The sequence below is a fragment of the Balaenoptera ricei genome, chromosome 19 (assembly GCF_028023285.1).
Source record: "Balaenoptera ricei isolate mBalRic1 chromosome 19, mBalRic1.hap2, whole genome shotgun sequence".
Lineage (NCBI taxonomy): Eukaryota > Metazoa > Chordata > Mammalia > Artiodactyla > Balaenopteridae > Balaenoptera > Balaenoptera ricei.
This window is the reverse complement of record NC_082657.1, coordinates 26,899,809-26,924,095: the sequence shown is the minus strand read 5'-3', so window position 1 is coordinate 26,924,095 and position 24,287 is coordinate 26,899,809. Positions and strand designations below refer to the sequence as shown.

Sequence of the window (24,287 nt, the reverse complement as noted above, 5' to 3'; positions counted from 1 at the left end):
TTTGCCAAGTGCTTTATCTGTATCTGTGGAGATGATCATATAATTATTTTCTTTCATTCTATTAATGTGATATATCACATTGATTTATTTATGTATGTTGAACCATCCTTGCATCCTAGGGATAAATCCCACTTGATCACGGTGAATGACCCTTTTAATGTGCTGCTGAATTCAGTTTGCTAGTACTTTATTGAGAATTTTCACATCTATATTCATCAGGGATATTGGTTTGTAGTTTTCTAATCATGTCTTTTTCTGGTTTTTGGTATCAGGGTAATGCTGGCCTTGTAAAATGAGTTTGGGAGTGTTCCTCCTCTTTTTTGTTTTTGTTTGTTTGTTTGCAACTTTAATATGATGCCTATTGCCTTTATTTTTTTAAATCTTGTCTCAGTTAATTTTTTTCTTCCAGTTTTATTGAGATATAATTGGTGTACAACATTGTATAAGTTTAAGGTGTATAGCAAAATGATTTGACTTATAGTCATCATGAAATGATTAACACAGTAAGTTTAGTGAACCTCCATCATCTCTTATAGATACAAAATTAAAGAAATAGAAAAACTATTTTTCCTGTGATGAGGACTCTTAGGATTTACTCTCTTAACAACTTTCATATGTAATATACAGCAGTGTTAATTATATTTATCATGTCATGCATTACGTGCCTAGTACTTTATCTTATAACTGGAAGTTTGTACCTTTTAACCACTTTTGTCCAATTTCCCCTCCCCCCACCTCCTGCCTCTTGTAATAACAAATCTGATCTCTTTTTCTAGGAATTTGTTTGTTTGTTTTTGAAGTATAATTGACCTACAACACTGGGTTAGTTCCTGTTACACAACATAGTGATTTGATATTTCTATACATTTCAAAATGATCACCACAATAAAGTCTGGTTGTGATTTGTCACTAAATAAAGATATTACATAGTTATTGACTATAGTCCCCACACTATACATTTAAAACCTGTGAGTCATTTATTTTGCAACTGGAGGTTTGTACCCCTTAATCTCCTTCACCTATTTCTTTTCTCCCCTCACCCCCCACCCCTCTAGCAACCACCTATTTGTTCTCTCTAGCTATACCTCTGTTTCTGTTTTGTTGTGTTTGTTCATTTGTTGTTTAGACTCCACATATAAGTGAAATCATACAGTATTTCTCTTTCTCTTATTTGACTTAAAGTAGTACCCTGTAGGTCCATCCATGTTGTCACAAATGGCAAGATTTCATTCATTTTTAGGCTGAGTAATATTCCATTTTGTATATATACCACATCTTCTTTACCCATTCATCTATTGATGGGTACTTAGGTTGCCTCCATATCTTGGCTATTGTAAATAATGTTGCAATGAACATAGGGGTGCATGTATCTTTTCTAATTAATTTTTTTCATTTTCTTCATATAAATACCCAGGATTAGAATTGCTGGATCATATGATAGTTCTATTTTTAGTTTTTTGAGGAGTCTCCATACTGTTTTCCATAATGGCTGCACCCATTATGGAATGCATGCTGCCATTACACTCCCCCAACAGTGCACAAGGGTTCCCTTTTCTCCACATCCTTGTCAACACTTGTTTTTTTGTTGTCTTTTTGATAATAGTCATTCCGATTGGTGCGAGGTGATTTCTCATTGTGGTTTTGATTTGCTTTTCCCTGATGATTAGTGATTTTGGGCATCTTTTCTTGTTCCTGTTAGCCATCTGTGTGTTTTCCCTCTTCCTTGAGCTTTTGGAAGATTTTGAGAAGGATTGGTGTTAATCCTTTGAATGTTTGGTAAAACCCAGCAGTGAAGGCATCTTGTCCTGGGCTTTTCTTTGTTTGGAGATTTTCTATTACTAATTCAATTTCTATACTAGTAGTTGGTCTATTCAGATATTTAATGTATTCTTGATTCACTCTTGATAACTTGTATGTTTCTTAGAATTCTTCTGTTTCTTCTAGGTTGTCCAGTTTGTTGGTGTATAGTTGTTCATTGCAGCTTCTTATGATTCTTTGAATTTTTGTTGTATCAGTTGTAAAGTCTCCTTTTCATTTGTAATTTTGTTGATTTGGGTCCCCTCTCTTTTTTCCCTAGGTTAGTCTAGTTAAGGGTTTGTCAATTTTAGTTTTTCAAAGACCCAACTCTTAGTTCTGCTCATCATTTCTGTTGTTTCTATATCTTCTATTTCATTTATTAATGCTTTAATCTTATTATTTCCTTTTTTCCTGCTATTTTTGGGCTCAGTTTATTCTTCTTTTTCTAGTTCTTTAAGGCATAGAATTAGGTCATTTATTTGGGATCTTTCTTGCTTTTTAATGCAGGCATTGATTGTTATGAACTTCCCTCTTAGCACTGCTTTTGCTGCATCCCATAAGTGCTGGTATGTTTAGTTTCCATTTTCGTTTGTCTCAAGAAACTTTTAAATTTCACCTTTAGCTTCTTCTTTTATCCATTGGTTGTTTAGGAGAGTGTTGTTTAATTTCCATGTGTTCATTAATTTTCCAGTTTTTCTCTTGTTATTGATGTCTAGTTTCATACCATTGTGGTCAAAGAAGATACTTGGTATGATTTCAATCTCCTTGAATTTGCTAAGTCTTGTTTTGCAGCCTAACATGTGGTCTGTCCTATGAAATGTTCCACGTGCACTTCAGAAGAATGTGTATTCTGTTGTTGTTGGATAGACTGTTCTATATGTGCCTATTAGGTCCATTTGGTCTACAGTGTTGTTCAAGTCTGCTGTGTCCTTATTGATTATCAGGATAGTCTATTCATTGATGAGAGTGGGGTATTAAAGTATCCAACTATTATTGTAATACTGTTTATTTTTTATTTTTTAATTTTTATTTTTTTAAACTCTGTTAGTTTTTGCTCTATATGTATTTAGGTGCTCCAATTTTGGGCACATAAATACTTATAATTGTTATATCTTCTTGATGGATTGACCTCCTCTATCATTATGTAATGATCTTCTTTGCCTCTTTTTACCATTTTAAAATTAAAGTCTATTTTGTCTGATATAAGTGTAACTACCCTGTTTTTTGTTAAGAAGAAAAAAACTATTTAGCTATTCTGTCTTTTGATTGGAGAATTTAATCCATTTATGTTTAAAGTAATTACTGATAAGTAAGAACTTACTATTGACATTCTGTTGACTGTTTTCTGGTTGTTTTATAGATTAACTGTTCCTTGTTTCTTATCCTGCCCTCTATATTCGTGTTTTGATGTCTTTTGTATCAGTATGTTTTGACTTCTTTATCATGTTCCTTTGTGTAATTGCTACAGGTTTTTCCCCTTGTGGTTACCATGAGGCTTACATAAAATAGCTTAAAATTATAACATCCTATTTTAAGCTGATAGCAATTTAACTTCAATAGAATTTCTAAACTTTACACTTTTTCTTCTCCTCCCCTTCACATTCTAGATTACTGCTGTTAAATTTACATATTTTTCTATTGTGTAACTAATAATAGATTATTATAGTTATGGTTATTTTTAATACATTCAGTTTTTTAACTTTTAAACTTGAGTTGTAAGTGAATTATGCACCATCATTACCAAATTACAGAATCTAACTTTGTACATTTACCATTAGCAGTGAGTTTTACACTACCTTTTAATGATGTTACTTAGTGTGCTTTACTTCTACTCACAGAACTCCCTTTAGCATATCTTGTAAGGTAGGTCTAGTGGTAATAAACTCTCTCACTTCTGTTTGTTCAAGAAAGTCTTTATCCCCCCTTCATTTCTGAAGGACAGCTTCACTGGGTATAGTATTTTTGGTTGACAGTTTTTGCTTTCAATATTTTGAATGCGTTGTCCCATTCTCTCCTGGCCTGAAATGTTTCTGTTGAGAAATATGCCTTTAGCCTTATGTGGGTCCCCCTGTATGTAATTTCTCTCTTTTCTCTGCTGTTTTAAAAATTCCTTGACAAGTTAATTATAACGTGTCTTGGTGTGGCCCTATTCAGGTTCAACCTGTCTTTGGACCTCAGGGATCTGGATGTCCATGTATCCCCCTAGGTTTGAGAAATTTTCAGCCATTTTGCTTTAAATATACTTTCTATCATTTTCTCTTTCTCTTCTCCTTCTGGAATTCCCATAATGTGAATTTTTTTTTTCATTGCATCCCATAAGTCTCTAGACTTTCTTCACTGTCTCATTCTTTTTTCTTCCCTGACTGGATAATTTCTAATGTCCTATCTTCCAGGTCACTGATTCTCTCTTCTGCATGGTTGAGTCTGCTTTTGAAACTCTCTAATGAATTCTTCATTCCTGTTATTGTAGTGTTCTACTCTAGGATTTCTGTGTGATTGTTTGTTTTGGTTGTTTTTATTGCTTTGTTGAACTTCTTGTTTTGTGTGTGCATTGTTTTCCTAATATCTTTTAGCTGTTTGCCTGTGTTTTCTTGTAGTTTATTCAATTTTAAGAGTATTCTGAATTCTTTGTCTGACAGTTTATAGCTCTCTCTTTAAATCAGTTATTAGAACTTTATTAGTTTCCTTTGGTGGTGTCATATTTACTTAGTTTTTCATGATCCTTGATTCCTTATGGACGTGTCTGCACACTTGAGTACTTGGATTTTCTCTTCCAGGCTTATCAGGTTTGCTTTGGAAGAGACAGATCTTCCCCAGTCAACTCAGTTTAGGTTTCTGGGCATGTCTGCTGGTAGTGTCCTTGGGCAGATGGAACCTGCTATTATGGTCTGTTTTTCTGAGAGACAACTGTTTGAATTCTGAAGATGGAGATGAGGGGGGTGCCACTGGCTGAGAACAGTTGGGTAGAAGTACTGGCTAGTTTCCCTACCCAAATGAGGCTGTCAGATGGGCTCTATGGTTGCTTGGATTCTCTGGTCAGGCTTACTAGATGGTCAGGACTGGGTACTACATTCAGTAGTAGACAGACCTCTGAATTAGCTTCTCTGCCCTGGCAGGGCAACAGGATGGGACCCAGGTCTGTGTGGCTTGTTGTCTGGGGACCTGAATCTGGTGAGAGGGTGCACTGAATTCTCTGGTCAGGTGAGGCCACTGGTTTTGCTCTGCTGATGGGGAAATCTACAAGCTGTGCCTCTATTCAAGTGCTACTGTAAGCAGGGCTGTTGAATGGGCTATGCAGTTTCCTGTCTGCTCAGATTCCCTGGTCATGCAGGTTTGAGACTGTATTCAGCAATGAGCAGGGCTACGAATTAGTTTCCCTGCCCAGGCACAGTGGGAGAAGTAGCTCTAAAGCTGGCAAAGCTCTTTATTGTCTTAGCTCAAGCTGACCTGCTCCGCCTGCCCCTCTCTTGGCTTGAGCACCACTTGCAGGTGTTTTTGCCAGCCCCTCTGGTCACATGGGGCCAGGAGGGTAAGAGGTCTTTAACATGGGGTTTTATATTAATGTGAGTTGTGTTTAATGCATCACATTCCTTAGTTTGAGTAAAATATCCTAATATAGCAAATACACAGTCACCTAGAATCTCACTTTCTATAGGTATTTGATTAGGAGTAACCAATGATGATATTTTGCATATCTCTCTTGCCACATCATGTCATGAACTACTATTGTCCTTTTTACCACTGGAAATAGAGTCATTAGTGCCGTTAATAAGATTAGAGAACCAATTGCAGAAAATCCAGGATCAATTACAAAAACTCATCCTTAAATTCTGTTCCTCTAGAACCACTTCTGGTATCAAAGTCTATATCAGTCAGGGTTCAACTAGAGAAGCAGAATCAGAAGTAGATATATATTAAGACATTTATTTCAAATAATTGGCTTACATGATTGAGGGGGCTGGCTAGGCAAGTCTGAAATCCACAGGACAGGCCATCATGAAGGGCAGGTTGGAACTCTCGGGCATGGGGTGAAGCTGCTGTCCACAAGTGGAATTTATTTGGGGAAGCAGGGTGTGTAGCATAGTGCCTGGAAGGTGCTCAAAAAATAACACCAGTAATTGTTACATAAAAGAGGGTAGAGTAGAGGGACAGAAACAGGCTTTTAGAGTCATGGAGTTGATCTTTTTACCAGTCTACCTTCATTATATCTGGTATTGATATATTCCTTTTTAAGTAGGGAAAAGAATGTCTAATGTATAAACCTCCCAACCCCTATCCTTACTGGGGGGTCAAGGAAAGCTTGGGTAATAACTAGGATTATTTTCAATTAGATCTTTGGCACTGTACCTTGCTGGGTTCTTTGACAGCTCAGTAATGTTTAGAATGGTGGAACCTCACAAAATCAAGGACTCAATTCTTGACCACAAGTTTCAGGCACTGATAATAAAGCCCCAGGGATATAGGAGGTAGCTAAGGATCGACTCTTTTCCTCCTTTCTCATCTCCCTAAGACAACAGTATGATGATTGGGACAGGCTTGAGTCCCAATGAGAAAAATCTATCAGATCCTTAGAGGGATGGTAAGGTCCTTGCTTGAATATCTTCACTTCCATTCAGCCTTCCACCCTAGTGATAATCCCATTTCTTTGGGCATTATCTCTATCAATTGACTGTACTCCTTATGTAATCCACAATTTTCTAAGTCTTCTCTAAATCTTCTGCTAGGGACATAAGCTCCTGGATTGTCCCTAACTCAACTCTCCACATTTTTTGCAGTTGACAGTGAGTGTTCACCTGATAGACCCTTCACTTGGCTGTAATATGCCCTCCACATATATCTTGGTCTGTAAAGCTTTCTAGACATCACTACTGCATGGGACTGACTAGGGAATTAACCAAGGTCATTCTTATTGGCCATGTGACCTTGAATAAGTTACTTAGCTTTTCTGAACTTCTGAGGTGGACATAAAAATTGTACCTAATTCATATATTTGTTACAGGATTAAATGAGTTAATGTAAAGCACTTGGTGCCTGACTTGTTTTAGGTGCTTAGAGATAGTGTGATTATGCTGTTGCTACTACTGCTGACTACTTCAGCTTTAAAACTTGCACTTGCTTGTTTCTTCATTGACATCAAGCCTTTGCCTACAGAGCCCTTTCTCTTTGTCCCATCACCTTTTTTTCTCAGGAGCCCCAATCCTTTGGCTGCCTGAATGTATGTTGAAGAATGGAAAATTCCTGTGGTTTTGTTGTGCTGTGCCTCCCATATTGGGGTGGGGGCCTGAAGGGATAGGGGTGCCAACCTGTTCATAACCAAAAGGCCAATAAAACTGTCTTCCCAAATGAAATATTGAACTTCATTAAATCTAAGACATCATCAACTGTGAGCCACACCCTTATTTGATGTAATACTAAGAAAGAAATAAGCAACCTTTAGAATTTTAATTTTATACTTATTTAAAAGTTATTTTGATGCAGGTCTGTGAAAGGGCATAAGAGGCTTCCTGGTCCCTAGAGAGACCCTTCCACCAGGAGGACCTACGCAGCTCATGGACCTTTCTAGATATAGATGCAGCCTCTGGGGGGAGCTGGTCCTTGTGGCATGGGCCCATGTTCAGCAGTCGGGAAAGCATGTCCATGACAGGTGACTGCTGATCAGGGGGTCTCAATTAAGTGACACAGGGAGCTACACTGTGTGGGTAGAAGCCAGCAATGGGACCCAGAGAGCAACTGGCCGGCCTGAGATTCGAGAGTTGGAAATCCCAGGCATCTCAGTCAGCATCAGCTCCGTGGGCAGAGAACATGGATTCCGTGGCTGCTGTCTGCCACACCAGTGCCACCAACGTCAAGTGGTATGTGAATTACACACAGGTGTCCAGCTATGACCACATGACAGTCTCCCCAGACAGCAAGACACTCATCATCCAAAGGGTCAGCAGCTACAACTCACCACTTCGGTGTGGGATAGAAATCCTCCCACAGATTATTGAGAGAAGTGAAGTAATCTTTCCGACATTGACCTATGGTCCCTCCAGTGTGCTGATCAGGAGTAAGCCCCGTAACTTCAATGGCATCCTGCCTGCTGAGATGGGCTTCCAGGTGGAGATGGAGTGTATCTCCTATTCCAGACCAGAATTCAAGTACCAGTGGATCCACAACGGCTTCCTCCTGAACTTCTCAGAGAAAAAATTACCCTCCTGAATCTGATCTGGGACCAGATGGGCAGATACAGATATCAGGAAGTCCAGCTCCAGGTGCCCTGGCACAGGACTGTTTTTAGTAAAGGTTTCACCATCTCAGGATCCTTGCTGATATTTCTCATCATGGTGACAGCAGTGGACGGTGTCCTCTTCTGTGCATTCCTCATTCATACCCTGATCAGACATTACTCTACCAGGGCAAATTGGGCTACATGATCATCCACCTCAGACATAGAAGACAAGACCAGATGGGCAAGGAGGGTTCCAACTCCTCCACTTCCTTATCCGACACCATGGGACCATCAGATATGCCCCATCTCAACATTGCCAGGGACGGAGAAATGGAACAATCTATACATGCCCAATAACCGGGAATTGCTTAAATGGGATGCAGCACATGTTGAGTGAATCTGTCATTGTTAGAAACCACGCTGGGGAAAGCCACTTACTGATGCAGAGAATGTTCACAACTTGTTGCCAGGTTAGAAATGCATAATGCAAACCTGCATCTGATAGGATCATATTGTGAAAAGTATAGATTAGTTAATTGATATAGTTGTAATATTACAGTGTGTATGTATGTATGTGTTTTCCAGTTTTATGTGTACACACACACACACATATATATACACACATATATACGCACCTGTGCAAAAGTTGTGGAAAATGTTACCTATCAACAGTGCTATCTCAATTTCCTTCTTTTCACTTTACTGTATATTCTGAAGTGGTTTCTTTTTTCTTCACAAAGTATATAAATTGTTCTTATTATTAGAAAAAAACCCCAATAATGGTAAAACAGCATGAAGTTTAAAAAAAAGTTATTTTGACAGAGATTAGGATGGTGGTCACCAGGGGCTGGGGGTGGGGGCACTGAGAAGATGCTGTTTAAGGGTACCAATTTACAACTAGTGGATAAATAAGTTCTGGAAATCTGATGCACAACATAGGGATTATAGTCAACAATACTGTATTACAACTTCAGAATTGCTAAGAGACTAAATCTTAACTATTCTCACTACAAAAAAAGAAATTATAAATATGTGCCATGATAAAGGTGTTAGCTAGCACTACTGTAGTAACCCTATGGCAATATATAAATGAATCAAACCAACACATTGTACAACTTAAACTGTACAATGTTATATGTCAATTATATCTCCATAAAAAAGGAAAAATATATCTTGAACAACTTTTTTAAAAAGTTATTTTAGACTTATTTAGACATAGAAGCAATGATAATATGAATGGCTATGGCTGAATTCACTCATATAAGTTGATAGCCACATCATAAACTGCTGCCTGGGTGATGGTTGATTGTAAGATGCACATGAATTTCAGAGATGCTGAAATGTGAAAAATGAAAAAGTACATCTTAAAGTTAATGAAAGGTATTCTGTTACCCTTCAACCAATCCTCTAGAATGTAGAAACTTCATTTTCTTCATATAGTCACCTATCTTTGATACATGAAGTTTTGTAAAATAATTTTCCTTTATTCAAGACTTCAGGTGTTTAAATCTTCCTAGCTTTAAGAGAAAATACCTTGGCTGAGGCAAGTGTTTGTTGTTGATTATCATCTCAGACAATAGTAGAGGCTCTGTGATTGAGCTACTAATTTGGTCTTTTTCATTTTATTGGGTGGAAAGCAGACTGGAAGTTATATCCCTCCTACAGAGATGTATGCTGTTTGATACTTAGCCGCAATTTCATAACACTTTAAATTTCATCTCAGTGTTGTATAAAGAACAACATTTTGGAGTCAAACAGACTTAGGTTTATATTCTGCTACTTACTAGTCATGTGACTAGGTACATTACTTCACCTTCCTAGGCCTCAGTTGCCTTATCCGTAATCTCATCATAGATTAAATAATGTATATAAAGTGTAAAATGTTTGCCTAGAATAGCTGTCCAGTAAACCACTGTTTTGATGGAAATGATGTTCTACTGGAGAACTGAGAATATGTTCTCTGGAAAGCTGGATGTCAAGCTTGGCAGCAGTGTTGCCAGAGCCTTGCCTGGAGTCAATCTGGCCTGGAAGCACTGTTTTCTTATAGGTCATTCCTGGAGAAATGGTGAGGTGACTTTACTTTTAGGCAAAGACAATTAGTACTAATAGATGCCTTATTGTTCAATGGCAACGTTATATCAATCTGGGAGCAAAAGGAAATGTTGGGAATGCAAAAAGAATGGTTTTGATCATTTGAGAAGGATTTTGAAACGGGAATTCTTTATTAAAGGTTAGGAATGGATAAAATTATTCATTCACCCATAAAATATGTATTGAGTACCTTCTCAATGCTAGGTGTTCTGCTAGGTCCTGGGAACACAGTGCCTATGTGTTCTAGTAAAGAATGCAGAAAAGGGCCTGTCCTTGTGAAGTTTATACTGAGGGGAGGAGTTAGGGATATGCAATAAAAAGTAAACAATTTTTAAGACAAGATAATTCCATAATGCTACTTAAGGTTTGGTGGTAAGGGAAGGCTTCTCTGAGATGGTGCCATTTTAGCTGAAACCTGAATGACAAGGAGTGACTTTTTTTATCCTTTGTGTTCATTGAGCTTCTTATATATGTGGATTTACAGTTTTTATCAAGTTTGGAAACTTTTTGGCCATTATTTCTTTCCCTCTCCTTTGGAGACTAATTATACACATATTAGGCCTCCTGAAGTCCCATATCTCACTATTGCTCTCATCTTTTCTTTCTTTCTTTGCTTTTTTTAGAGTCTCTCTCTCTCTCTCTTTTTTTTTTTAATTTCTTTTTGGATAGTTTCCATTGCTTTGTCTTCAAGTTCACTAATCTTTTCTTCTGCAACATTTAACCTGCCTTTAATTCCATCCAGTGTATCTATCGTCTCAGATGTTGTAGTTTTTATTTCTAGAATTTCATTTTAAGACTTTTTAATATCTTCCATGTCTCTACTTAATACATTCTACTTTTTCTCTGGGTTTCTGGAAACTGGAGCAATCATGGGGTTCACCTTGTTTGTTCCCCATCTCTCATGCATCACTGTCCTTTATTGCCTGATGGCTAACATCTTGAGAACTGTTTTTCATATGCTTTGTCCAGATTTTTAGTTGTTTCAGATAGTAGGGTAGGGACTTCCCCGGTGGTCCAGTGGGTGGAACTTTGTACTCCCATTGCAAGGGGCCCGGGTTCGATCCCCGGTTGGGGAACTAGATCCCGCATGCATGCCACAACTAAGAAGTCCACATGCCACAACTAAGAGTCTGCATGCCGCAACTAAGAAGTCCGCATGCCTCAACTAAAGGATACCGCATGCCACAACTAAAATTAAAAAAAAATGATAGTAGAGTAAATCCAGTCCTTACTCCATCTTGGCTGAAAGTAGAAGTGTTCTGCCTCTATTATTTACCTCATAATTATTCTCAGGTTTTAAAATGTACAAAAAGGCCACATATTGGTTTTAACCAGTTGCTATCAATAGAAAACACTTTAGAGTCTGATTATACATGTTTTCCTGATGTGTGATAAAGCACATGCCATCTCTTTGGTCTCTGAACTAATCTTTGTTCAGAATCTATTAACAACATAACCATCAAAAAGCTCTAATATTTTTCTTCTTTTTTTTTTAATGAAAAAATTCCATCTGTTTTAACCAGTAAGAGAAATCTGCTTCAGAGCCTTTTGGTATTTATTATGCTATTATGGTATCACATTCCTGGGCTGAGCTGCTTGCCAGATGTAGTTATCGAATATTTTTGTGGCAGTATACTTGGCCCAAGGACTTTAGACGTCTTATTTTAGTTTTATGTGGGTTGAGGTGGATTTATGTTTTTTAAAAATTGTGGTTAAAGTCTACATAACAAAATTTACCATTTTAACCATTTTTAAGTGTATAATTCAGTGTCATAAAGTACATTCACAATCATGTATAACAATCACCACTATCTATTTCTGAAACTCTTTCATCATCCCAAAGAGACTCTGTACGCATCAAACAATAACTCCCCATTCTCTCCTCCCCCCACCTCCTGGTGATCTTTATTCTACTTTCTTTCTTTATGAATTTGCCTAGTCTAGGTACCTCATATAAGTGGAATCATACATTTGTCCTTTAGTATCCGGCTTATTTCACTTAGAATAATACTTAAGGTTCATATTGCAGCATGAATGAGACTTTTATTTCTTCTTAAGGCTGAATAATATTCTCTTGTATGTATATAACACATTTTGTTTATTCATCTGTTGATGGACACTTGGGTTGTTTCTACCTTTTGGCTATTGTGCATAATGCTGCTGGGAACATTAGTATACAAGTATCTACTTTCAGTTCTTTTGGGTATGTGCCTAGGAGTGGAATTGCTGGATCATATGGTAATTTTATGTTTAATTTTTGAGAAATCACCAAACTGTTTTACATAATGGCTGCACCATTTTACATTCCCACCAGCAATGCACAAAGGTGCCAATTTCTCCACATCCTTACCAACACTTGTTTTTCTTCTTTTCTTTCTCTCTTCCTTCCTCCTTCATTTTTTAAAAAAAATAGTACCCATTCTAATGGGTGTGAAGTGGTATCTCATTGTGGTTTTGATTTTTATTTCCCTAATGACTAGTGATATTGAACACTTTTTCATGTGCTTACTGGCTATTGTATATTTATTCACATCCTTTGCCCATTTTTGAATTGGGTTGTTTGGTTTTTGCGGGAGAGCTGTAAGCCCAAATCTATCTGTTCTTCAAAGATCTTCTGGGAGTTTAGATATTCATTTGGTATTTTATATCTAACATATCTAGAAAATGCTCCACAGAAAATTTTTCCGTGTTTCTATGACAGTGGTGTGACATATGTGGCAGATCTTTCTTTGTAATAGATGAAGCAGACAGTGATTCCAAGTTGCTTCCCACGTATCTGGGCTGTTTTCAGTGTTCTCCTTTTGTTTCTATATGGCAAACGTCCAGAAAAGAATGGTTGACTAGACTAATTGGAAGTGATTTGTGTGTGAGACTCCCAAGGCTCCAGTTATAGACCTGTTAGACTTCACTTTTCTTTGGTTTGGAAAATTTTATCTCAGTGAAATACAAAACATAAACAAAACAAACAAAAACACCTTCACTCTTCGGTTGCTAATTAGACTTGCAGATGAGAAATTCACTTTCGAAATTTCACGCGTCATTATTGAGAGCATCTGCTTCTGCTCCAGCAAAGGCAGCTCTGACACAAGTTTGCCAGGCGCCAGCAAAGGCAGCTCTGACACAAGTTTGCCAGGCGCCTCTTTTAACTCAAAAGCTACAACCTGAGAGCTATATAAATTTGGTGCTAAATATATTGATAAATGTAACTAACTTCTGACCTTCATCAGGAAGCTCAGGGTTAAAAGTTTTAAGTGTGATTTTGAGGCTGTAGAAATATAAAGCACACTTAAAAATGTCAAACATGTTTGTAACAAAAGAATCAGTTGAACACATCTGAGTACATTTGTTTATGTCTTTTATGGTAGTGCCAGCATTTGAGTGCAAATAAAAGGAACAATAGCAGAAACAATAGAAAAGAACTACCATTTATGGAGTACTCACTATGTCCCAGGCACCATGCCAAATGCTTTCCACGTATGATTGTGTTTAATAATTACAAATCAGGAAAATGAAGCTCAAAGATTCAAGAAAGTTGCTCAGGTCACATACTTGGGAAGTGGCAGAGACTGTATACAAAGCCAGGTCAGTGTGACTCCAACTTCATAACAGAAATACAACATCTTGTTGGATGGAGGAGAAACAGGGAAATACATTTCAAATAGCTTAATATTATTGCGACTGGCTGAAGGCAGCATAGACATCATCTAGAAAATAGTAGGAGATTTAAGTAGGCAGAACTTGTTTTTTTTTTAACTGTGTTGGGTATGTTACATAGAAATGTAGAAAGCCAGGCTTCCCTGGTGGCGCAGGGGTTAAGAATCCGCCTGCCATTGCAGGGGACACGGGTCCAAGCCCTGATCCAGGTAGATCCCACATGCCGCGAAGCAACTAAGCCCATGCGCCACAACTACTGAGCCTGTGCTCTAGAGCCCGCGAGCCACAAATACTGAGCCCGTGTGCCTAGAGTCTGTGCTCCACAAGAAGAGAAGCCACCACAATGAGGAGGCCATGCACCACAATGAAGAGTAGCCCCCGCTCGCCTCAACTAGAGAAAGACCGCACACAGCAACGAAGACCCAACACAGCCAAAAAAAAATTAAAACAAAAAATGCAGAAAGCCAAGTGCTCGTCTTAACCTTCCTGATTGATGCTGGTATCTTCTTTAAGTGTGTTGCAGTTTTTCTTTTCGTATTTAAATTTTGGATTAAAATATTTTGTTTACGTTTTGATTGGCTTTTATATTGACTATTATGCTCTCCTCATTGGCCTTACCACCTCTTTCTGAACAAAATGCTAATTCAAAAGTTTCCTTTCCTAAAAAAAAAAAAAAAAAAAAGTTTCCTTTCCTAAGAGTTCTTACCATGCCCCCATCTTTCAATTCTAAGCCTCGACTGCTTCCCTAACCCTGTCTAATGGATTCCCTTTCTTCATCTGACGTTTGAAAGTCTCCAGTTAATCTACCTTTGCCTATATTGTAGTTCTTGGTTCTTGACAACCATACTTTTGAGACTCTTGTCTTATACTTTCTCACTTGTGGCCTTTTTTGGGTTTTTTTGGCTTTTTTCTGCCCTGTCTTTTTGAATTTATGGGAATTCATGGCCCTTCTCTGTAGGTTGAAACCTAAAGACTGTCTCCAGAATCTCTCTTACTAGACCAATTTTCAACTTTCTAGAATGGAAAAACCAGTTGTTTTGAATTGATCAGAAATCTACTCTTGGATCAGTCAGTCATGACCAGTTGAGTAGGGACCAGAATCCCATAGTACAGACATGGCTGCTGGGAGTCTACTGACTTTGTTAGGGGCTTTCCTGGAAAAGGCAGAATGTTTACTAGCCAGGTACTTATCCAAGAGGTACCTTCTTCACTCTGTAGACCAGGGCACTGGAAAAAGTTATGATATCCTTGTAAACAAGATGGAGAAACATGAGCTGAATCCTGGGGAATTGGGTGCAATTGTAAGTAACTGAACAATCACATCCAAAGAAGGTGTACTGATGTTAGCCTGAAGGCAGGTCATTAGTGATGAGCTGAAAGACTCTGCTCACCCTGCCCGGATTTTAACGTTTCTTTCAGTGATTCAGATGAGCTATCCCTAGAATGCAAGTGCCCACAGGAACAGAAGCTATGGCCCTGGCTTCCTTGGTGATATCAGGGCACATTAAGAAAGTGATAGCCATTTGCCATTTTCTGGCCACCCTCAACTCCCCTTCCTGAGCATACTACCCCTCAGTCGTGATGGGAATCCCATTAGAGCTCCCCGGGAAATGAGTGATGCAAAGATGGGAAAATGGCTGGAGTTCACTCATCCCTCCCCTCCCACTCCCAGCCTTTCCTCTATACTTTTCTCCTGGGACTCCATTTACTGAACCTTGGACTTTCGGATTTTATCTGTTCTTTCACATTTTCTCTCTTTTTATCCTATGCTCTAGGAGATTTCCTCTACTTTATGTTATGATTTGTGAACATTTTATTTCTGCTATCATATTTTAAATCCCTAATCACTTCTCTGATTATTCTTTTTTCAAATCAACATCTTCTTCATAAAAATCTTTCTTAAATCTCTTTGAGTCAAGTTTTCTTCTATTCCCTGATTATTTTTGTTTTCACCAGAATTTGTTTTTCATGTTTATATATCTTGGTCTTTCCCTTTCAAGCTGCTGGATCTGCTAATATCTTGGTGATCTTTGCTTATCTGGTCATATTTAAGAAAGAAGGTCCATGCAATTGGAGTGACATCTCTCCAGTGATAATTCTGACTGGGTGCTCTGGACATGAGGTGGGGGAGGTGAGTGGGAACTCATTTTTAGTCTGAGCCCACTTGATGGCCAGAATGAGAACTTTACTGTGAGACATGAAGTTGATGACTAAAAACCTTAGATTCTCCAATATGGAGAATTGTTTAATTTCTTTAAAGAAGAGCTATCAGGAACTTGTTTGTTTACTTTTGCCTGAGGATAAGTGCCAGCTGCCTGTACTTACTGGGTATGCGGGAGGGACTGGAGGGTGGAAGCGGGTGGTGGAGAAAAGCAGGTGGGTACAGTTGATCCACCTTTAGAGTTTGCCCAGTTCTCCAGGCTAACTGGCAGCCCTCCCCTGCTGCCCTCATAGCTTGTCCTGGGCTGGCTGTCTAAGGCATCCTTTACCTGTTAACCCTCTTCCATCAGCTTTCTGGCTTCCAGATATATGCTAACTATCTCATCCCCAAGTAATACCTCCTTACTCTGTTCTCCTTCAGGTATGGGTTTATTCCTTTTGTACTTCTGTTCCTTTAGTACAAAGAGTCAAGGCAGAGAGAGCATGTCTGGTTCACTAATAAAAAGCAACAATACACATTTACTGTTTATTACCCCACAAATAATATTTCTAGCAAAAGAACTATTAATTAATGTAATGGTTACATTAAAATAAAATAAAAAATTAAAATATAAAAAAATAAAAAATTATTATTTTTTATTGCTTTATTTTAAAAATAAAAAATTATTTTTTATTGCTTAAAAAGTGTACAAGTAATATATAAAAACATGCTCCTTATAAAAAGACAAATAAAAAATCATGTAGACTATAACGGGAAATTGGCTGTTCCCTTCTTTTTTTTCCCCAACGCAATTCTGCTCTTTTCCCAGGAAGTAACTGCTGTTAATAACTAGGTATATATCCTTGATTATTGCTAATGTATTTATATATCTGTATCTGTTTGGTTATCAGGCTGTTTGTCTTTTTTATTTAGATCGATCAAGTTTTATATGTTGTTTTGTGAATTTTAACTTGACCATATGTCTTGGATAGCTTTTCATGGCAGTAGATGTAGAGCTATCATTCTTTCCCCTACCAGTTGACATCTAAGTCGTTTGTAGTTTTTCTTTTTCAGAGAGGCAAAATCTATTACTTTCCTGTTTCATTGTCCCTTAGCATGCTTTCCACTCAAATTGAGAAATCCTTGTCATATCTGTAAAGAACCCCAGTGGATTAAACTGAAAAAACCTGACTGAATGAAATATAACAAGTTGAACAGATCATAATATATGATAATATTTAGAGGTACAGTACTAAAACTTCTTTATTAAAATTCATATTATCCATGACCCAGGACAGAGGGAGCCGGTGCGAGGTTTCATCACGCTGCTCAGAACGGCACTCAACTTAAAACTTACGAAATGTTTATTTCTGGAATTTTCCGTCTCGTATTTTTGGACTGAGTTTGACTGCGGGTAACTGAAATCTTGGAAATTGAAATCGAGGACAGGAGGTGGTGACTAGAATAGTGTGAAACTATGAACTACCTGTTTACAAACGGCTCTGAGGAAGTTCTGCCACAGAAGCTTCTGGTGACCAGGATGAGACCCCCTGGGACAGTCCGCTCGCTCCAGAGCCAGCAGACAGCATCCTGGGAAAACTGGCAGAAGCCGGCAAAGGGTGACAGTTGTTACTGAAGTTGGCTCTTGCAGATCTATCTCCGTGGTGCCTGGTCGAGAGGGGAAGGTTTTCAAGAAATTATCACGTGGATGAAGAAAGCTTGGGAGAGCGTTCAGTTTATCACTGCATGTGTGCAGGTGGGATTATGAGAAACCTGCCCCCATGGAGGACCCATCTGCCTGCGTTGTTTTCCCCTCCTGCAGCTCATCAGTCTGCAGTCTTGGCACAAAGAAGAGGTGGGTATACATGCCTCTCAGCCACCCACAGCTATTTAAGAAACTGAAAGAGATCTAAATAATAATGTGGATGAAAACAAAAACAAAAACAAAAACAAAATTCATATTATCCTACCCCAGTTAATGAATGGAACAGAATCAGATCACATTTATTTTGATCAGAGTTAAGGAGGCAAACCAGCTTGCATGTCATCTCTCAAACATACTAATAACAAATGCCCAGGTTTAAAACGTCCTTGTTTTTTTCCTACTGTTCTTTTCCTACCCTTTCCTGCCATTTTTCTTAGTTTATTCACCATGCTCTAAGCTCTTGATTTATTGTTCATTCTTTTTGTTACAGGTCTTGAAACTGGAATCAGTTTAACCTCAAGAGAATCATCAGAGTGTTAATTTCCAAATGAATCCTCTTTCTAACAATGGTAAGAATATCTATGACAAAAATACACATTTTGGGGACCCAGATCCACACCTGCCCTAGAGAAAGGTCACATTCTCCACTTTTGAAGAGCAGAAATCCTTCTGCATGGCCAGTTCTGGCAGGTCAGAACTCCAGCTTACACTCTGCTTTTAACAAATTCACCAAGCACTAAACTATGTTTAGGCACTGTTGTATTAGGCATTTCACATTCATTATCTCATTTAATCCTCAAAACAATCCCACATATTAGCTTTAGAGAGGTTAAGGTACTTGCTTAAAGTCACACAGTAAGTGGTAGAGCTGGGCTTCAAACCTGGGCCTGCCTAGCACCAAAGCTTGAGCTCTGACCTCTGTGCTACACATTCAGCACTCAGCCAATGAACCCTCATGAGCACGTGAGAAGAGAAACTTGAAGGCCCTACCTACTAGGTGAGTGGCTGGGAGGATAGATGATGGCCCCGCAAAAGGTATTCACCTCCTCATCCCTGGAACCTGTGCATGTTACTTTATATGGTGAAAAAGGACTTTGCAAATGTGATTAAGTTAAGAACCTTGAGATGGGAAGATTATCCTGTACTATCCAGGTGGGATCTAAATACAGTCACATATATCATCATGAAAGGGAGGCAGGGGATCTGACACACACACAGAAGAGTTGGTAAGGCAGTGTGATCCCACGATCACTGCAGGAGGAGACTGCAGTGATCGGCTGCAAACCAAGAAGTGCCAGCTGCTACCAGAAGCTGGAAAAAACAAGGAATGAGTTTCCCCTGGAGCCCCCGGAGAAAGCACAGCCCTGCTGACACCTGGTTTGGCCCAGTGATACTGGTTTCAGACTTCTGGCCGTCAGAACTCTGAGAGAATATGTTTCTGTTGTTTTAAGCCACTAAGTTTGTGGTAATTTGTTATGGCAATCACAGGTGACTTTGTGATTTCTCTAGGCCAGTTTCCTTATCTGTAAAATGAGGATATTTGTGGTAATACCTAGAATTAAAAAAAAAAAAAAAGTAAAGTGCTAGCATTTACCTAGCACAAGGTAGATGCTCCAGAGAGCTATTGTCACTCGCAGGGTCTGAGAGGAATATGTACGTGGTGCTTCGGGAGCACATGGGAAGGAAGGGCATTTAACCCAGCCTGCAGTTCATAAATGCACACGACCATCCAGTAAGGTTAACAGAGAAGTTGAAATTAATTAAAAATGACAGTATATGGCATTTATTGACCAAATGACAGAGAGTTCACAAAACAATCTCCACCCTTAATTTCTAAGAGTGACTGCAGCCGCCAGAGAAACTTTTCAGGTGGTAACTCATTACCTCGTGGATGCCCCAGCGACTTTATTTTTCTGGAGGTGATTCTGAATGGTCATTCCAGGACACATTAATTAATGAACCATAAAAATAAACACTGCAGCTGGAAACTGGAAGTGTAAATTCAGTTGCCTGTTAGGAATGTAATCTGTGACCATCACACTTTGTCCATAGAAATAAGCAGAGGGAGTGCTGGACTTGTCTAGGGGCCTGATTCCCAGGCATGTAAGGATTATTTCTCCCTGAGGGCTGGACTGAAGCCGGGCCAGAGAGTTTGCCTTTGAGCTGCTCCCATTTGTTCATCCAGCTCCTGGAGAGTCGTCATTGCCTTCATTATGGATTGCTCTGGGCTAGTGATGGAAGAGTTAGCAGGGTGGCCTGGAGTGGCTCTTAGCAGGCTGGTGCCAGCTGACACATGCCACTTAGGTTTCCAAAGAGCCAAGCTGTCCCCACTCACGCATGGCTGATGCACTTGTGGCTAAATGCGGTGCCACCAGGGCCCCGGGCCAGATTCAGGGCAGGAAATAGAATGCCACCTCCATCACCAGGGAAACAATGGCCTGCGTGCATGATTTAAACCAGGGCCAACAAGAAAGCTCAAAGGCAGGGTCAGAAGAGGAAGGGAGACCAGAGGGTGGCTTGCATGGATTTTGTCTTGGGTTATAACTGTTGACAAGCCACTTAGCTGCCCCCATGTTTAAGTTTATCTGCATATAAGATGGAGGTAACAATATTTACGCATCTCACTGGGGACTTATGAAAACAACATTTCTGACAGACCACTCAGGATCCATGGATGGAAGGTGGTATGTAAGTGCAGATGGTAAACTTACTGTGTGTGTGTGTTTTCAGCAGGTGCATTAGGGGCATGTAGACCCTCCGGAAAACACATTTAGAGTCTGATCACAAGCAAACAATAATAAAAACTAACAATTTTAAGTGCATGGATTTGTCTTTGGTTTTGTGCAGGTTTGGGGGAATTGCATGTGTAATTCAGACTTCAAGACTGTTTTCAAACATTGCTGTGATTAGTAATACTTCTGGCTCAAATCATTTGAGAATGCTGTGGTTGTTGATTGTTTCCAGATGTTTGCCAACTTAGCTCTAAAAAATTCCCAAGTTAATTCTCCTGTATAGTTTATGAGTTGCACGTGGAGTCTGGAACTTTTGTTCCCAAGTTGGAAGGAGGCAAAAATCTATTTAAAAAACAAAGTGCAAAGAGGAATCGTTGCTCTATCCCCTGGAGGTCTGCTATTTCTGAGGAGTGCTGAGTCTGTTACCTATACATTTGTTCTGTTCATTTAAGGTTAAGCAATTGACCTCTGACCTCCCTATAAGGTTATTAAATGCTGCTTTCTGCTAGCTGGGTTCCTGAGGTAGTCTGTCACTCTGTTCTTGGTTAATTAAACCTTTCTCTGGTGCATATTGTCTGTCTAGAATAATTCCTGTGGGTCCAGGTGAATGGTGACTATTATAGAAAAACAAACTTGTTTAATAACACAAATAATACACTTAAAAATTAGAATAATTATATAAATGAAATATAGAAGAGAAAGATCATCTGCAATTCTCTCATGCAGAATTAACCATACTGGCATATATATATATATATATTTTAAACAAATATGGGAGTCTAATGTACGTACTTGCTGTTTTGCGACCTGCTGTTGGGCTGAAGCCTTCACCTAGTGGATCTGGGTGGAACACCGCAGATCCTTAGAGTGTCTGGCCTACACTGGGGAGGGGTCCTGCTTCGGTTGCGGGCATGGGGGTGGTGGAAGGAGGGCCTCAGAGCTTTAGTCAGCACTTGCGAAAGGAGTTTCAAAGACTTGTTCTCTCAGATGTCACTCCACTTCCTCAGCGCTCCCGTGTTTTGGCAACAGCATACATCCCAGAACTGGTAAACACTTGCTGATCTTAACGTCTGTGCAGATGATGACCCTGTGCCCTCCTGATCTGTTTGCATTCTGCCGTCACATCCATCGGTTCCCCCTTCCTCCCTTTTCTTCATACTAACAGAACTTGATTAAGGCATGGTTTATATGCAGCGCACTGCACAAATCTTACAGCCTTTTGAATTGAATACTGCAGACCTGTATGCACATAGGCATGAACCAATGTAACCACCACCCGGGCTATAAAACACCTCCAACATCCCAGAAGTGGCTTTGTGTCACCTCTGAGTCAATCCGTCCTACCCCTAGGTAATCATTCCGTCCATTCTTAGACACTAATTTTATCATGTTGTTTCCCACCTAAAAACATTCCACAGGATTGTTGTCCCTTTATCTTGCTCCTTTGGGTCTAAATGTCTCTGCTTGACTTTCCAGGTCCACTTTCTTTTTTTTTTTTTTTTTTTAACCTTGGGTTTATTTATTTATTTATGGCCGTGTTGGGTCTTCGTTTCTGTGCGAGGGCTTTCTCTAGTTGCGGCAAGCGGGGGCCACTCTTCATCGCGGTGCGCGGGCCTCTCACTGTCGCGGCCTCTCTTGGTGCGGAGCACAGGCTCCAGACGCGCAGGCTCAGTAATTGTGGCTCACGGGCCTAGTTGCTCCGCGGCATGTGGGATCTTCCCAGACCAGGGCTCGAACCCGTGTCCCCTGCATTGGCAGGCGGATTCTCAACCACTGCGCCACCAGGGAAGCCCCAGGTCCACTTTCTTAAGGGTCCTGCCTGCTGAATCAATTGGGCCTCCGTTGACACCTCGTGGCCTGAGGCCAGTCTCTGCACTGTCACTTCCATCTGCCAGGCTCCACCTGGAGCTTTGTTCACTCTGTGCCCTCACCTTTCCCTGGCCTCCCCGAATCTCACCCATCCTTCAAGGCTCAGCCCAAGTCCTGTTTCTGGCAAGAAGTCCTTTCACTTTGCCAAAACTTCTTCCAAGTTCTTTACCTCCCTCTTACACCCTGTATTGGTTGACATCAAGTGACTGAGTTTCTGCAAAGACTTGGGGCCATGGAAGGTAGGCCACTCTGCCATTCCTACTTATGATTCCCCATGACCATCCACATGTGGCAGCACACAGTTTTCCAAACCCTCCATTCTTTTCTCACCCATTCTCTCACATCATGGGGCTGCCCCAGGTCTGCAGCTCCCCAACCCCAGGCCCTGCTCCCTGTCTATCTCTCCCCGTCTTTTCTTCCCCTTCTTGGTACTTTGCTACCCAGCTCACTAAATTGTCTCCTCCAGACGTCAGATTCCACCCCTTCTTCAGATCTGACACCAAAAATCCTGAGACCAGGCTCTCCTCGGAGGGTAGGGATAAAATGCGGGGAGAGAATTTGAGCAGATGATGATGGAATTCTTTTTCTCAGATACAAGAAGGCTGGAAACACTGGTGCATCATATAATTTTGCCCCATCCCACCCACATCCTTTGCACCCAGCAGTTAGTGGCTGTGCCACCTTCTCTGTTGTTCCAGTGTGTTAACTTTGCTCCCGCCCAGACTTCCCAAGTTTGCCATGGCACAAGCAGAGTTCTGAGCTCGCAAGAGTCAGCACAATCAAGGGGTTTAAGTAAGATATTGCAGCTAAAGGGCTTAGCACAGGTCTGCCGTGGTCAGGCTCAGAGCTACTATCAAAAGCCTGCAACCTCTTCTCTGATTCCTATCAAGTCAGATGTGTTGGGGATCCTAAAGTGATTGTGATTGTGTGTGAGTGTGTGTGTGTGGTCAGAAACCCTACCTACTACAGTGAACACAGGCCCTGAGGCCAAGACCAGCTCTGCACTGCCTCTCCCTGGGACCCTCAGTCTCTTCCTGAGTAAAATAAGATTCATAATCCATGCACCTCCGATGAGCGTAAGTGGAGCACACATCAAAGCACTTTGCAGGTGGGTCCACCCTGCCAGTGTGAGCCGGTAGAAGGACAGGCAATACAATGTGCTGGCAAGAAACTGGTTGGCCTAGTTCCAACTTGCAAATATAATTGTGTTTCTGAATTGGCAGTTGGCAAATGCAGCCCCCCAGAGACAAAGTCGGGTTCTAGACAAAATGTTTCAGTTCGACTCCTTCAGTGGTAAGCAGACTCAGGAGTTTGGCTGCCTGCATTGATATACAGGTCCTTACACTGACTTTGGAAAACGGCTTCGTCATTCCAAGCCTCAGTTGACTTGTCTGTGAAATGGGGATAATAGTCTCTTCCTCTTAGAATTGTTGTGAGGGGCAAAAGTAATTTATGTGAAGATATAGCACAGTGCCTGACACATAGAAACGCTCGATGAATATTAGTGCTTTTATTATTTCCTTATAAGTGTTGCTCTGTACATGTTTAATGAATGAATAGCTGCTGGTGTGGATTTGGCTTATGAGGGTGCTTTTTGCTCTTCTCTGGTATTTTCAGGCTGATTCCATCTGACCGTGCTTGGCTGGGAACAACTTTGACTAGGTATGTGGGAAAGAAAATGATGAAATAAAAAGGCTTCAACCAGGGGTAGGAATGCTGACTACAGAAGACCGTGAGATCCTGGGAACAAACCCACTAGCCACCTGAGAGCTAACAGGGGACTTCCCTGAGGCCCAGGCCAGTCATGCAGCTGTCATTTCCCTCTCTGCTTCTTCAGAGAGGCCAACTTGACTTTGGTTTTATTCCCAAGCACATTTCCTGGTTTCATCCTGGCAGGACTGTGGCTATCTTTCTGGGTAGCCAGATGAGATAAGCTGTAGACGTTTTTCTACGAAAGAATAAGCAACCAATATAGTATCTGGGGGTCCCTGCCCTGTGGCCCCCTCCTCATCTCCTCAGACAACTGTCAGAGCTGAGCCTGTGGGCAGAGGCCTATTTCATGACACACACACCCTTCTGAAACCCAGG

At 40.2% G+C, this 24,287-nt stretch overlaps 2 protein-coding genes across 3 annotated transcripts in view; both read left to right on the top strand.

Moving 5' to 3' along the window:
* Positions 1–4,922: 4,922 nt before the first annotated feature.
* CEACAM18 (CEA cell adhesion molecule 18) lies at positions 4,923–8,213 on the top strand. The gene is given in 5 exon segments (XM_059903751.1): positions 4,923–4,968; positions 7,313–7,441; positions 7,444–7,589; positions 7,591–7,978; positions 7,981–8,213. Coding segments are annotated over 5 exon segments (942 nt in total).
* Positions 8,214–20,090: 11,877 nt separating this feature from the next.
* The window catches only part of MYLK3 (myosin light chain kinase 3), a 57,585-nt gene continuing 53,388 nt past the window's right edge, over positions 20,091–24,287 (top strand). The window contains exon 1 of one of the 2 annotated variants that reach the window (XM_059903885.1): positions 20,091–20,286. In XM_059903885.1, coding sequence (XP_059759868.1) covers positions 20,233–20,286 — 54 coding nt within the window. In that variant the 5' untranslated portion in view covers positions 20,091–20,232. The remainder of the gene's footprint in view (positions 20,287–24,287) is intronic. The other variant, XM_059903886.1, reaches the window with a different exon arrangement.